Raw genomic sequence first — 16,966 nt, 5'->3', positions numbered from 1 at the left:
TTTTACTGGTTCAAAAGCGAAAGTTTAAAGGACAGTGGACATTGTTTTTTTTTTTTGTCACCTCAAGGTGACTGTACAACAACTATAGGTGGGTGTATATTTTTGACGTCAATGAATAAAAGGCAGAAAGTCTAAGTAGCAATGAAATAGACCAGCGGTTCTCAACCTTTTTGTCCGCGTACCCTTTAGCGATATTTTTCAAATCAATTGTACCCCCTGCTTTGGAATATTCTCGCGGAGTGGGAGAGTATAGTGGTAGATCATGTTGCCGTTAATCTAGTTCAGGTTCAAATTGAACTATGATTTGTTTGTTTGCTACAGTCATATTTTAAGAGAAAGTTTGAACAACAAATGAAGTATTATGAGAAATAATTGCTTTATCCACCATTATTGATTTTTCTTTCGCGTACCCCCTGTAGGCTTTCGCGTACCCCAGGTTGAGAATCGCTGAAATAAACGATACTTATAAAATGTTTCCCAACATGCGAAAAAAATCTCAAAATGGACCCCATACGGTAAGATCTCAAAATGGACCCCTTACGGTAAGTCATACGTAAAAAAAAAACTTTTTTCGATAATTTTCTATGAAGTTTCTAGTCTTGCGACACGTATTTCAAGCGTCAAATTTTACGGCAATACCTTTACAGTGACATGACGGGGATAGTTTGGTGATATTTCGGAGATCTTATACAGACTGGTTGCTGAAAAGATTGATGATTTATTTATTTAGAATGAGTACAAAATAGCTTGATGTATTCTAATATTGAATAAGTTTGGAAATAATACACTTTCACTCTTCCAATATTTTGATGTCACAATAGCAAATCACAATTCAACTTAATTCGATTAATAATTTTGCATAGAATAAAAAGGTTCCAAATTCCTACTTAAAATCAACATTCTAATTTTATAAATTCGGTGGCATAACAAAGGATAGCTCTATTTATTTGAAAGTTTTCATTTTTACCTCCTGCTTTATTATCTGATAATTTTATTATGAAAATCTTTATTCAATTTAACTTAATATTGGAGTCTGCGAACAATACTAAAATTGACATATTGAAACGAGTTACTCATGCGAATTTAATTTTTAGCTTAGCTCTGCAATGGTTCCAAAAAATAGGTATATTAGTTTTATATAGTACTGTATCAAAATTTACTTGATTGCTTTTTTCACATTTCAGCATGTTTACAGATAATAATATTTTCACAATAATCTTGTTGACCAGGGGTTCCCGGAGCGGAGTACTTGATGCTCTGCAAAGCTGTTGTAAGTGCTCGACGATGTTTTTGATAACCACAAAACCCAAACTCAAAAATTTGTTTTTTTTTCTGTCACATTTTTACCCGGGAAATTTTAACTTGAAAAAATGCTCCGCAGGGCCAAAGATTCGGAAACCCCTAGTGTAGACTATCGCCTGCGCTATTTTTCTTATACAATACTGTTATTTTACTTTATAATAATTTTCTTTGCTTTCAAATCAATGTGATATATCAAAATAGATGACTGTATGACCTTTTCTTCAATTTTGTTTCTGTTGATTTTATCCACTTTAATACCTTCATGATGTTTCAAAAGAATAACGGAAAATTAAAATAGAGTAAAATACACCAACATAGAAAAAAGACAGCTAAGCTCGACTAAAAAACTATAACACTTAGCTTTCCATATATTACCCGTCGTCGATAATTTGACATTTATAAGATTCAGCGACTTCTCTACATTTGAATCATTGTCAGGAATAATTGGTTTTCTAGGTTCCGAATATGGGATTTCCTGGGGATATGTTTCGAGCTGAGAGCTTTTAAACACAATACAAAGTACATAGATATCCGTATTTGTATGAATCTGTCTTTAATATGTTATAAAAAACAAATTTTCGGAAATCAGGAGCGTGCAATAAAGCATTAAATAACCCAAATAGCATTAAATCAGCCAACTGCTTAAAATATTTTCTCAAAATCTCTCCTTGTAAATAGTCGGGCTTAGTCGTCCATTCTAAACGATAAAGATTAAATCTAAGAATTTCCATGTAACGTAGCCTTCTTTCGTCGTCAAATATTTCCTTACGCAACTCAAACCTTATTCCTACTACATTTACTGTCAAAAAACGTTTAGTTTATATTCCAAACCGTCTTCAAATCGTTGGACAGAACCCGGTCTGCACATTTCCGATAGTCATCTTGGGTGTTATTTGTTCCGGTTGATTGCGAATCGCCACATTTCGAATGCAACCTTGGAAAGGCTCGCGAGCGGTTAGTCCTCGTATCTGTAACATAAAAACTGCAACATAAAAACTGCAACTTGCACAGAGAAATGATTAAATACGTACCCTTTGCATATGAGGATGTCCTCCAAGGAACAATGGTCTCGTAGTATCTGTTGATCCTGAGCGGGCATCACCAATGGCCGGATTGGAACTAACGTCATTGACTTTGATAGTAATCACGTAGAAAGATTTGATTGCGGTAATCGTACGCCACTGGCCGTCGCATAAATTTTCAGTAGGATCTGGCACGTACATAGCAGTAAATGGCTCGTCACCATTGCTCACCGTCAAACTAATATTTCCATTTATTAATTCCAGCACAAAGAAAGCTCGTTTGCCATGAACCGACATTAGTAGACCAGTTGGCGATCGTGGTTTAATATCCATGCTAACAGTCAATTCTGTGCCAACCTTAAATTTCTCACGAAGCTTAACAATACCTCCTCCTTTTCCAAAGAATACTCCGCTTTCAACCTGCGACGAGCACGGAATGGTTTGCGTTATATTGGAGGGTGCTCCGAGAGGTCGATTGAATACTTGAATATCATTTATGCATCCTACAAACTGATCTCGTTCCAGAATATTTTTATCAATTTTGAGATTAAGTGCGACATCTTCGTAGTGCTCTCCTCCAGATACACCACCAACGAAGAATGGAGCCTGCATTTGCATAGTTCTAGTGTTTCCAGCTGACTCACCATGAACCTCATCCTCACTATCAACAACTAATTTACCCTTATTGTGATATCTAGAAAATTGTACAGTGTGCCATTCGTTATCGTCGTACTGTCGTTCTGAACTCATATTAGCAGATCCAGAACCACAATTGAAAGAATGGAAGACTTTACCACCTCGTAAATATAGGGCAATAAAATCAGTGTGACGAGAATCGGAAGCATAGAAGAGAACTCCTTCCGAAAACTCTGTTTTGAAACTGAGTGAGAACTCGTATTGCTTCTTGGCCTTTTGTGGTATTTCATTGAATTCAATATGACTGAAAGGTCCAGTTCCGAATCGGTAACCTGCATCAAAATCTACATCTTGATCTGGAACAACAGGAAGTTTACATGTAGGTTCCGGTTTTTCTGGTGGAGGCCTTGGACGAGTTGTAGTTGTAGATGTAGTGGTAGTTGTTTGTGTTGTTGTATGATCAACTTTTGAGTCAGTAGCTATTTCAACATCTGTTTCATTCGCTTTAGACCATGGTTTGGATTCCTCGTCACTATCACCATCAATTTCATTATTTTTGTCAACATCGGATTTGACGTCGAAACGTGATCCAGAGAACAGAACTGGTTCACTTGCTCCATCTGGATAATACAGTGGCACATCGCTTGCACTAATTGCAAAAATATCCTTAGAGCAATGGTCTAAAACAGCAGACTTTTTGTCTTTCAAATTGGCGAAGTTAACAATTTGACCATTGACAGTAACGTCACGGAGACATCCCCAAAAATATGCTGGGGTAACGATCGCTCCTTTTGGCGTAACGAAATTTTTGGGTAAGCCACCGAAATAAATTTCTCCATCACCGATATATAAAGGTGGAGGAACTTCATCGGACACAAATGGATCACTATCATCAACAACCAACGAGAGACGATCATTATCATGAGTAGCAGTAACAGCGTGCCATTCACCATCATTGTACCGATTACTACCAGTGTTAAGTTCTTCTTTTGAACTTCTCAAAACTAAAACTCCTGCTTCTATTGTCAACCCAAATGTACCGCTCTGATCGTTGTTCGAAGTATAGAATAAAACACCATGACCTTGAACAGTTTTGAATTTAATGTTGACTTGTAGACCATTCGAAGAGACTACTCCTGGCTGGCTAACATACCCAAACTGGTGTGGTGGGAACGATAAAAGAGATGAAAATTTCATTGGACATCCGGGGCGCACATCCAGCGCCTTTTGGTTAATACTCAAATCTACTTTCGTACCCAGAATATAAACATCATCGATGCAGCCATCAAAACCTTTGGTTGTTACTTCGGAATGATTAATCTTGCCCGGATATCCTCCAAAAAACATTGATTCTGAGATCTTCAATGGTTCAACATTTCCTGGGAGGTTAACAAGAGATGTTTCCTGATATACAACATTACCATCAACAGTGAGCTTGCCAGTTGCACCATCCCGTTCCGCAGAAACTACGTGCCAGTTGTCATCATTGAATGATCCACTCGATCCAATTGTAACTGCTTCAGCGTGTTGACCTAACTTAAACTGGAATACAATTGCACCTTGTTTCATCTCAACAGATATGAAGTGACGGTTTCTTCCTGCATAGAATAGTAGTCCATCTTGTGTGTCTTGTGAGGCCTTGAAACGGAACTGAATATGCGAATGATGTCTAAATGCATGCGACTTGGCATCTATCATCACATATCCATTACCGCCAAATCTAAAACCTGTCGTAGGTTTGTCTTCATCTAACAATTTATCGCGTTCGACGCCACCTTGTACATTTTGAGCATCAACGAAATTCCACAAACCAACATGTTCGCCACCTATTTGCAAATTCTGAATTTGACCATCGAACTCACCTGACTTCACATCAACCGGCATATTATATTCAGGTGGATAACCTCCCACGAAAAGTTTACTGTTCTGGTCAACATTAAACACATTGTAAGCACCTGGTAAAATTTGCTCTTTCGGGTGAATCATTTCCGTACCATTTTCCAACTCTTCTCTAATTGTGAGCTTAACGTTATTACCACTCCTATCGATGATAGCTTGGTACCATTTGTCATCCGCCACGTACTTTGGACTTATTACTTTTTCGGGGTCATTACCTAAATCAATCGATAAGACCGGATAACCGTTTTCAATCTCCAACGCCATATAATCGTCACGAGAAGTTTTCTTCGCATCTGGTTTTACCTCATTACCTACATAGAACAGGAAACCTTCTGGTTTGTTAGTTTTAAAGTAGGCCGATACTGTAGAGTTCGTAGCCATTTGTGAAAGCACTTCCGGTGGTTTGATCTCGAGAGTAGTGTTAGGATGGAACGTCATTCCAAATTTAATACTGTTGGCTAAAGCTCTAGCACTGGCGATTTGTTTTTTCAACGATTCCAACCGATCTCCAACATCACTTACTATTGAATCGATCTTATTTTGCTTCTCTTCTACTTCATTAACAAGTATTTCAACTTTAGGAATCATTCGTTTATATTGTTCAATTTGACTGACAGCGAGTTGGATATCCTTGTTAGTTCTATCGATATCTTTCGGCAACTGATCCGCTGCGTAGACACTTTTCGGAAGGTCGGTTATGATAGGATCCAAGATTTTCAGAGCATTCTGAGAGTCGTTCAAGGCATCTATTGCTTGATCGCGAGCATTTTCCCAGGTGTTAGTGAACGATTCATCAGGTATTCCGTCCAGTGATTGGTTTATAGAGTATAATATGTCATCGCTCGCCTGATTACTATTTTCTATATGATCAACAGTAGACACGGACTTGTTAATGTGTGGTTCAAGATCAGTCTGCAATGAATGTAACGATCGTATGGCATCACTTAACAATTCTCTAGAATTTCCATCGGATTCTCCTGCACGGTGCTCAATTCCGGAAGTTAAATCTGTAGCGTTGTTTGCCAACAGTTGTGTATGTTCAATATTCTCGTTGGCCGCATTAACCGCAGAAGCAATTTTTGAATAGGCGGTCGCAGCTTTCAGTGCCGTTTCTGAATTTGCGGTAACATTGGAATAATTGGCAGTCAGCCTTTGAGATTCCTCTTTAAGATTTGCGGCATATTCAATCGATTCCTGAATATTAGTTGATAAATCTTGATATCTCTTCTCTTGTTCAGGTAAATCTTTATCAACTTTGGTATTCAATTGCTTTAGTTCAGAATTCGCGATATCCAGCTCATTGTGTGTCGTGAAAATATCCAAACTAAGTTTGGAGGAATTGTCAATCAACTTTTTGGCATTCTCTATGTTATCCAGAGCTTCCTTCGAATGAGCAGATACAGTATCAAACTTCGAATCCAATGTGCCCTTGTTCTTGTTATTCAATTTAGCCGTAATGCGACTTTCTTCTTCTATTTTTAAGCTCCAGTTGTATAAGTCCTCCAGCTTTACATCGAATTCACCAATATTGTAGAGTAATTTGTTGAGCCTTTCATAATGATCCTGCACCGGACGTGCAAAGTCGCCAACTTTCGCCAACAGTTCAGTTGCATTTTCCAATTGTACATTTAAACTTCCTGGAGTAGCCGAGTACTGTTTGATCAAATCAAGATAATTTACTGCCTCGGCGTATGCTTGATCAAGCTTGTTAGTTTCTGATTTACCTAGATTTTCTGCCAACTTTTCTACCTCATTAATAGCATTTTTGGTGTTGATGTTCGCGAACCTACACGAGTCTTTAATTCCGGAAGAAGCTTTAAGCAATTGTTCACTTTTTAACGAAAGATCGTTAGTATTTTGATCAGCATACTGAATACGGCGATCCAGGTTTTTCACATCCATTTCCAGAGACTCTACTTGTTGTCGCGAAGGATTCAAATTTACACCATGAGGGTCCAATTTACGAACGGCGGGCTCGATTTTATCTACTAAATCATTGAAGTAATTTAATTTCTGAGAGGTGTAATAATCATCGGCTACAGTTTCAATGTCATGCAACACTGGGTCTATCAATTCCTTAAGTGCGTCCGTCACATCCAACAAGGCATGATGGCACCCATCACAAATCTGACAACCTGTGTCTGGGATCAAAACCCACCTGTAGGGACATGAATCACATTTCTCTCCTACAACCCCCGACAGACACTCACATTGCCCGGTTTGAGCGTTGCATCCCAGTCCTCTTGAATAGTCCGTGTTACATGAACATGGAACGCAACCTTCTTCAGTATAATTCCAATAACCAGGTTCGCAACGGTCACACTGTCGTCCAGTAACGCCGGGCTTACAAGCACATTTACCAGTATGATCATCGCACTGCGTGCTGTTAGAGGCAATTCCGCAGTCACACGGATTACAACCATGACCTGATTCGAACCCATAATGATCGTCTTCACATCGATCACATTTTTCACCAATCACATTTGTATGGCAGTTACATGTACCAACAAAATTATCGCAATGTTCTGTGCCCAAGGTATCGCAAATACAGCTTTGACAATCTTTCAATTGAACTGCGTCTCCATAGAAGCCAGGTGCGCAAAGATTACAAGCCCTTCCGTACGTATTGTTTAAACAAAGTAAACATTCACCCGATACGGAATCACAGGAACCTGGTTCGTCTGGGTTGATGTTACCAGAACAATCACATGGTCGACAAGTCTCACCCTCAATATCCGGTTCACCGAAAAATCCTGATGCACAACTCTGACATTTTTCTCCCGTGTAACCTGGCTTGCACTCGCAATGGATTTCATATCCATCCTCAGAAACATCACATGAAGTGGCAAAGTTATTCGATTCAATCGGCAGTGGACAAGCGCATATCATACAATCGTTAGGAGATCCTCGTGTTGCGTTACCATAATAACCCTCAATGCACTGATCACAATGATCTCCTGTTGTATAATGTTGACAATCTTTACAGATTCCAGTATTACAATCACAAGTTTCCGCGTGCCCGTTACATTGACACGGAATGCAATACCCTCCATATGGACCATTAGGATCACGATAATATCCAGGTGCACAATCTTCACACGATAATCCTGTATATCCTGGCGGACAAGTACATCGTTCAACTGCTAGCTCTTCATACATGTCGTAGTGACCGGGATCATCATGAGCCATTGTTAAACTCACATCCGACACAATTGTTGACAAGCCATTCTCCCAATAGGACGCTCGAATGTAGATCGCCTTCAAGTCACGTAGAATCATCATGAATTGTTCACGTGAAATGGGACCACCGGCTGCAGTCTGGAAACTAGATTCCACCATTTGAACTCGTCCACTGAACAATGTGTTTGAAGCTGGTTGTTCAATACTCTGATGCGTGATTACCATATTCTTTCCCTCTAAAATAACATCAGGTCCTATAAGCGAACTACCAAAAAGGCCATTAGTGTAGTATATTTTGTACGTTAAATAACCACCGTATGCAGTTATGTGACTATTCAAATCCAGGAGGTAATCCAGCATTCCGAAATACGCTAATCCGGAGAGTAACTCTTCATTATCCACATCACTCAGTGCTACTTCTGCTGATGTTTCGTTAATCATAATATCACCATCAACCAGCCAAGGTGAAATTATGGGTTTTCCACCCGACAACTTAATTGTGTTCAATGAAACATCTTTCATCATACTGACATTGAATGGTCGAAGGAAAGCAGTTTCGCAAAGTGTTGTCTGTCCAAAACAAAAGCATTTTGTGCATCCTTCTGAATTCGATGCTTGCAAATTATACGTTCCATCGACGCATTGGCTACATTCACGACCTTGTACATTTTTCTTACAGAAACACGTTTCATCGGTTTGATCACAAATCTCGAAAGTAGTTCCTCGAATATCACATTTACAGGGCTCGCAATATGGAAAGTTGAAAAAGCCATACTGACAACGATCACAAGCTCTATCTACCACATTGGACTTGCATTCGCATACACCGCTTTCTAGATCACACTGAAGGTTATTGTTTGCTACACCCAACGGATTACAATTACATTCTTCGCAGCCGATAATCTGATCATAACCGTAAGTGTAGGGCTTACACTGGTCGCACTTCTCTCCAGTTACCCGGTCTGGACAAATACACTCGCCTGTATCTTTTTGGCAAAGAGCCGTTGATGGACAATCGCATGGCTTACAATCCGGGAATCCATAATATCCTGTTTTACAAGCTTCGCATTGTCGTCCAATAATATATGGTTTACATTGACACTGGCCTCCAAATTGCTCACACTCAAAACTTGTCGATCCGTAGTAGTCGCAGTTACACGGTAAAGCTCCACTATTATAATCTGCCGTTAGCGAGAAGACAGCTTGTTTGCAAAACTCGCTAGCATTCAATTGAATGTGGAAATGATCCTGACCACACTTCTTAATGAACTCTTTAGTTTGATCAAAAGTCTCCTCCTGCAGTAAATCGTCATAGAATTGGTCAGCTGGTACCAATAAAATGTAATCCAACCAAACTCCTTTGGTAGCTCCACTCAACAAAGTAAAATCAAATGTGTCTTCTAAATCGAACCAAATAAAACCACTGTCTTGCCGTAGAATTTCACGGCATCCAGAATTGGCGGGGCAATGCCTCAAATGCAACTTACCATCATAATTCTGTCTATCAGCCTCGATACGATACTGAATGTTAAAAGTTGGGTGATTTGGTTGATAGAATTTAACAATTACTACGTAACGATTGGCATTAGGAACTTTCGTTTTGATATTCAGTGGTGGCTCATCCACGTCCAGATAAATTAGTTTGGTTGCACTGTCAAATAAATCACTTGGATTTGTTTCTGCAATACGGGCTTCGTTATCAGTTTCAAATTCAATCTTTTTAGAATCTGGAGCGGTTCGATAAGTTGTAAGAACACATTTTTCATTCTCCATCACACAAACAGGGCTTGGGCTGATGTAGTCAATAGACCATTCCTCATAAGGGATTGCAGTGATTGATTTGATTGCAACTGCGCCATTCGGTTCTTGACTTGAGACCGTAATAGGTTTTCTGTTATTCGGATCAATATAGAATACTTTTTCACGAGATTCTTTATCGATAACCGGCTGACGACAAACAGTAGTGTAAGTACATGGATAAGCAGTCACGGTGCCGTCCTGTTCAATATTTCCAATTTGATTGATTTGTAGAACAGAAATGTCCGGATAGTTCCGACTGGTTATATAATCTACCACTAGAACATACCGGCCAGGTCGTGGTACATCCAATATGTAGTTCAGTTCATTTTGATCAACAGTAAGCAATGGAAGATTTTCTTCTTTTATCACATCAAGATGCTGATAGTCCTTAAAGTATTCTCCTGGTTTGAATGATTCATCACCTTCAGCTACATAGGCTTCGACTTGCGGCTTGAATTCAATAATGTTTGGATATTTGAAATGCCGACAGAGACCGCTTTCATTTATTTCACAGGGAGTTTCGATTTTCTTAGTTAAAAGTGGAGCTTCGTAGTAAGCAGCAGGCAGCAAGACAAAGTAATCCAAGAAAACACTTTTTTCGGTTTTGATGCTAATGGTGTAACGACCAGGATCCAAAACAACGGGAGAAGGAATTTCACCCTTTGCTCCAGATACGGTTACAAACTCTGGCTGATCGTTGGGTTTTAGAAGAACCTTCGCCTTTTGTTCTAACTCCGTCGGATTGTCTGGGGTAATCAAAATCTGAGCAATTACATTGTCTTGAGTTGGGTTCTTATAACGAATTACGAGACGATATACTGAAGATTTCATTACGCTAACCTCGTTAATAACTTCGTTCTGAAGGCCTGAGAAAACTGCATACCCACGTTTACTAAAATCAGGGAACACGTCCTCATGAAATTGATAACGTACTTGGGTACCGGAAGGTGTATATCCATCTTCGTATTCGAATTGGAACTGATATAAAGTAGGATAATAATGAGTTGTTAAGGGATACGTGCAAGTTCGCCCAGAAATCCGAGGATGGCACTTGCACTGACCCGTTTCCTTGTTACAAACGTCATCAGCTGCACCTCCTATATCGCATCCGCAGTCCTTGCAACCAAATAAGCTTGCTCCGAATAAGTCAAAGGTACCGTCTTTGCACTCAGAGCACTGACGGCCTGTTACAGATGGCTTACAAGCGCACTGACCTGTTTTAGTATCGCATGTGTCTAAAGCTCCAATCGTTCCATCGATAAAGCACTCACAATCTTCACATCCATGGGGATTGCTGGCATTTAAATTCCAGTATAACGGTCTGCACTTGTCACAAATTCTCCCTTGAACACGTTCTTTACACTGACATAATTCCCCAGCAGGCACGGATCCACACCCAGCGAACTTTGCAATCACTCCTGCCGGATCACAGTTGCACTCTTCACATGCAGGGAAATTGTAAAATCCTTCTTTGCACTGATTGCAAGTTTTACCATCAAAGTTATCAGCACACTGGCATTGACCCTCAAGGTTGCAAGACAACCCAATCGATCCGTGAGCATTGCAATTACAGGATAAGCATTCAGGATATTGATAATATCCAGGTTGGCACATTGTACACTGCCGCCCAGAAAAATTTGGTAAACAGGCACATTTTCCGGTTATATCACAAACTGTGGACACACTTCCAGCGCCTGAACAGTTACACGGTACACAATCTGGATAGTTGTAATATCCGGCAATACACTGGTCACATCGTGCACCTCCATAACCCTCACGACACAAACATTTCCCATTTCCCTTGTCACAAACTTCTTCTTGCGTACCTCGAACATCGCAATTACAGTCTGAAAATATAGTAATCATAGTAAAATTCTACTTGTTTTTTTTTTTTCTACGTGGAGTACATACATGCGCATGTTGGATGGTTGAAGAACCCATCCTTACACTTTTCGCAGCGTTGACCAGCGAAATTCGGCTTACATTGACATTGACCAGACTCATAGCTACAAACTTGACTCACTGACCCGATCTCATTGCATCCACATGCTACGGATTGAAACAGACTTAGATATACATAAGCCACGTTAACGAACTTTAATCACTTACGCTCGCAATCAGGAAAGTCGTAGTAGCCTTCGGCACATTGTCTGCAGTGTGCACCACCAAAGTTGGGCTTACATGGACATTCTCCATTTACAGCCTCACAATGATATCCGATTGTACCATTAAGGTTGCACTCGCACGGGCGACAGTTTGGATATCCGAAATGACCATATGAACAGGAATCACAATTTGGAGGATTGAACTCACGTCGACATTCACAATGTCCCGTCTCCTCTTCACAATTTCCAGTTGAATAAAAGTGATTACAGTTACAGGCTGAAAGATGAAGGTGATCACCATTACAAACTTGTCAACATTACCAATAATACTTACGTTGACAAACATCAGTTTCATTCCAGTGCTTGCCGTAAGGTCGATAAAACGTATTCTTACACTTATTACAGTTAATACCCTCGGTATTATCTTGACAGTTCTGACATTTACCACCACCTTCGTAAAATCCATGTATATCCAGAGAAAGTCGCTTGTCATCAATGTCTTCCGAGTAGGTACATTCATTTGAATGTCCATGGCAGTTACAAGCTAAAATGCAAAGACTATTGACTAATTTCTTTTTATAAGTAAATTTCGTAACATACGTTCGCACTGGAATGGTCTGGCGTTGGTATTCTGGCGCCATTTTTTTTGCTCGAAACCTGGACAACACTCATTACATTGAATACCACAGGTATTGTGCTGACACTGACATGCCAAAATTCTTGTTGGGGATCGCGGGTCTAGGACATTGCAAGTATTAGCGTGACCATTACACATGCAACGACCTCCGATCGAAATATCTTTAATTGAGTAGAAATACTGAAAAAGATGAACCGTAATTATTTATTCTCATGAGTTTCAGAGAATCTTACTCGTCTGGTCACAGTTGGATCTTGTCGAGCAACAGACATCAAATGTCCTAACAAGTTTTTTGTACGAAGCAACCGAATTCTAACATTAGTTGCGCGTGTCCATTCTTGTAATGTCGTCGAATTGAAATAATTATTGGCTGATGGACGATTGTTCAATAGCATAACGGGAATCTGAAACAAATGACTTTTTTAACTCGCTGAAAACTTGAAGACTGACAGAATTAATAGCCTAATATTAGGCACATCTTTACCTCGCCGTTTTCAAGAGGTACAATTTTCGAGTACTCAGTGGTGCAGATAACGTCGTCATCGCTGATTATAGGACGCAGACTTTCGGCACCGAAATAGGTCTCGCAATCCGCCGGAGAATCAGAAAAATGTTGCCATGGCAGCCATGTTTTACCATAATCTATCGATTTTTCCAGTGTCCACAAGCCGGGTCGAGGCGAGTTACCCATTCGAATGAACAGATACGCCACATGAAATTCCTAATGAGTTCAAATAATATAAAGCAGTTGAATTACTGATGAAGGGCATAACTGTTGCAGCACGCGCAATGCAGTAATTGTCGTCGTTTAGTCGTCATGCATTTGAATAAGTTTAGCATTACACAGCAATCTGTAGTAATGAAATTTCTCACAGAAACAAGCAATAATGATACTTTGTACTGGCTGCTACCCAACTGGCATCTTTTTTCGTGTTATTATCATTCATAGTCCCATATTTGCTTAAACTTGTTTTTTGAGGAGATGCCCTAAACAGTTTATTTCTAGCATGGTCTTTGCACCATCAAAATTAGCCTTTAGCCAGAAATTTAATCTCATTTAACCAACTGATTTTTAAAAGCTACCGTACAGCGATAATTTCTAAAGCCACTAGACAACTCAGTTTCATCGCAAAAATCGGACATGATTTCAGGAACTCCAATTGCTTGAAACCGTTATATTGATCGTTGGTACGTTCCATACTAAAAAATCAATCGTGGTTTGGACTCTGTATTAGCTAACATAGAAATTGAGATTGGAGCTTGTGCAGAGAAGATTTATCCGTTTGGTCTTGAGAGATTTACCCTGGCGTGATCCAGTTAATCTCCCTTCTTATCCGGATCGCTTGCGTTTGCTTGGACTTGATACACTTCAACGTCGCCTCAAGATACAGCAGGCATTAATCCGTTGCTAAGATCTTAAATGACGAGTTTTCGCGCATTATAATGCATGCTGAGGTCAAGACCAATGCTGCTATTTTTATTCCACTGTACGAACTACGGTCACTTTAAGCTTGCTGCGTACATGATCAGCATTTTAACAACTGTTGAAAAAGTTTCTAACTTCAGCGATCCAGCGCACAGTTCTGTAGTACTTCGTGATAACGTCGTGTGTCTGAACGTAAACAAAACGAGTGAGAGATGAGCTGTGCTTGTGAAGTACAAGGGATATAACTCTCACTCGCTTTGTTTACGTTCAGACATACGACCTTATTACAAAGTACTCTATTTTTTTATGATTTGGACCACTGCGACCATTATTTTGATCTTTTGTGGTAGTACTCTAGAATTCGAACAGAAAATTGCTAGGCTTGGTTCTTTTTAACTATCGACTCAATACGAAAGAGAATTGTCAGATGATGTAAATGAATAAATAAATAAATCGCATTATAATTAATCAAATATATTTTTCTGTACGTGTATTTTTAAAGTCATTGAAATTTCGCAAACATTATCAAAATATTTTCTGAGATAGTGTTAAAATTCAAAAATTGATATTTTAAAACCTTAAATTGATTCAGATTTCTATATACAGTATGTTTTCCTTAGAATATAACTTCACCAATAAAAAAATTTAAAGAATTTTTGATTTATGCCTAGATTTAAGAACCATTACGGAAATATGAAAGAATGTGAATCAAACAAGATTTGGTTTGGAATTTGTAAATTCATATCATTTTTCTATTAACTATGCGAAAAATATATTGGTAATTTTTCTTCGATCAAGTTATCCAAGAAAACACAAGAATCAAATCATTATTCATCTCCTTTTTTGTTAGAAAAATATGTTACGTGTCGTCTGCTGTAGTCATTGGATTGAGTAATAAATATTACAGTACAGTTATTCCGTTGTTATCCCAGTTTTACCAGATACATTAGAAACAACAGAGCATTATTTACTTACTGAGCGCTGCTGCAAATCATCATTTGAAAATGAAGTCATATCTAAACAAAACAGAAGATCAAATATGCCCGACTAGTTTCTAAACAGAAAAGATTATGTCATTTCTATTTATTACCCGCTTCTTGTTCCTAGCATGTGAACTCGCTTGAAGGCACGAAGCAGTCGTACATTAAAATTTTTAATATACGTCACAAAACTTCGGATAGTTCCGATGTTTTGGTACTTGGTCGAGAATACATAAAATTACCCACCTGCCCGAAGTCGATGGTCAAATTGACCTCATTATATTTCATGCCTCTGGAGAGCGGGGGACTTTGCCACCAATTTTCTGTTCCATCAATGGCATACTCAGCCGGATGACTCTTATCTGGAAGACTCGGATCACATACATCACAGACCTATTTCAGAATAAAGTGAGAGAAGAATATTAAACGAACTGCGATAGGACTATCGAAGAATAAACTCTATGCTCATTTCCGGTCAAGCAATTGAAAGCGAACAAAACTGATAAGAGTTGAAGCTCGAACAGCTCAGGCAAACTCTAGCTTGAAATATTTGTGTTGGGCGATCGCTGGGAAACTGAAAACACTCACCTGTCCTTGAATAACCGAGTATTGATTGAGATGATCATTTTCAGTGTTTGCTCCAACCAGCTTGCAATATAACTCAGCACCATCGGTGTCTACTCCGCAAGTGGCCGATGCGGTAATTTTACGTCCTTCGGCAAGATTGAAATATGGCGGCGTCAGTTCCGACCGAACTGTTGCTATCGTCATGGATAACAGCAATGCGATCGTAAATGTGGATACATTACAGCGACCCATCTTTTGATCGCCGCTTAGCGAATCGGACCTAATTTATTTCAGAGCAAAATGAATATATTTTTACTAACATTATATGCCATTTGATTGCTTTTTTAAATTTAATTGCTGGCTAATTCAAAAGGTATCTAATATTCGTTAATAATTGCACCCACATCGATGATGAAAATAAAATAAATGCTGTCCACACATGAGTTGAAATTCATATTGTTACCAACAGTCTTAGATCCACCATGCGTAATCCATACATTGTTATGTTTATTTAAACACGTTTCATCACCATACTTCCTACACCCTCTTGCTGCATACATATTTCCGAAGATCGTAAAAATCCATCTCGATTAGAAACTTCACACACGTGCATAACACAACCGGTCCTTCGGTCCAAACTGTTGTAAAACACTAACGAGCATAAAATTCTAAATATACCACACATACGCTTCTGTCAGCACAATCCAACCCAACCCATCAAGACTAAAAACACATCATCGACACATTCCCAGAATGAGCTAATACAAATGAATGATACTAATTTCGAACTTTTTTGGTCTGCCCTTCGGCTTAAATTTTCCATTCAACTTTTGTGATCATTTTATACTTTACTTTTTTGGATTAATTTTCTTAGTTTTGATTTATGATTTCTTCCTTTGCAGCGAAAAAGAAAGATTATACCAAACGAAAACCAACAACAATTCATCGAAAAACCAGCAACGAATGCATTCTTCAATTTTCTCGTTCTCACATGCTTCGTCTGAGTTCAAATGCGTTGGCGCTGATGACTTTGCCAGGGTGCATAGGCACATTTCATAACTAAAACTGATATGGTTCACTTAAATGTGGCTAGTTTGAAAATTCTCTTCGCTGTGAACCTTTGATTTTTCTCTTCGTAATACTTCACAAAACTTTACTATAAAGCTGCATATTCAAAATTTTCAAGCCAGTCAGAGCGGCTTATAACCAAACGTGATTAACATATTCAAATTTGGCTCGACGTGCCACTTTACTCAACTCACCAGACTCCGAACGCTGGCTAATTATCACCAAGTCACAAAGCTAATATCCCACTTCAACTCTTATCTGATTCAGCTCTTTAGTATTTGAATATTCCACTTTTTTCTCTCACTTGCTTTTTTCCACGTCCATTCGGTTCGAATGTCTGCACG

General features: G+C 39.0%; 1 protein-coding gene across 1 annotated transcript; it reads right to left on the bottom strand.

The window, feature by feature from the left end:
• Nucleotides 1–698: 698 nt before the first annotated feature.
• On the bottom strand, nucleotides 699–16,959 carry LOC129721652 (laminin subunit alpha). Its single transcript, XM_055674447.1, has 11 exons — nucleotides 16,817–16,959; nucleotides 15,576–15,834; nucleotides 15,234–15,380; nucleotides 13,066–13,302; nucleotides 12,815–12,985; nucleotides 12,545–12,761; nucleotides 12,279–12,488; nucleotides 11,949–12,221; nucleotides 11,751–11,888; nucleotides 2,334–11,686; nucleotides 699–2,270 (listed from the first exon to the last, which is right to left on the bottom strand). The coding sequence occupies exons 2-11, from the start codon at nucleotides 15,804–15,806 to the stop codon at nucleotides 2,139–2,141; spliced, it is 11,109 nt and encodes a 3,702-aa protein (XP_055530422.1). The 5' UTR covers nucleotides 15,807–15,834; nucleotides 16,817–16,959; the 3' UTR covers nucleotides 699–2,138.
• Between the last annotated feature and the right edge of the window lie 7 nt (nucleotides 16,960–16,966).

This window comes from Wyeomyia smithii, chromosome 2, assembly GCF_029784165.1.
Source record: "Wyeomyia smithii strain HCP4-BCI-WySm-NY-G18 chromosome 2, ASM2978416v1, whole genome shotgun sequence".
NCBI classification, from domain to species: domain Eukaryota; kingdom Metazoa; phylum Arthropoda; class Insecta; order Diptera; family Culicidae; genus Wyeomyia; species Wyeomyia smithii.
Note: the sequence above shows the minus strand (reverse complement) of the source record. Positions and strands in the feature narration are given on the sequence as shown.

What these genes read in the sequence shown, in the direction of transcription:
- LOC129721652 (XM_055674447.1), bottom strand. Translation starts at nt 15,806, where the DNA reads ATGGGTCGCTGTAATGTATCCACATTTACGATCGCATTGCTGTTATCC. An exon ending in TACCTCTTGAAAACGGCGAG is followed by an intron (nt 12,986 to 13,065) that starts GTAAAGATGTGC and finishes CATTTGTTTCAG; the next exon opens with ATTCCCGTTATGCTATTGAA. An exon ending in GACATCCTCATATGCAAAGG is followed by an intron (nt 2,271 to 2,333) that starts GTACGTATTTAA and finishes TTTATGTTACAG; the next exon opens with ATACGAGGACTAACCGCTCG.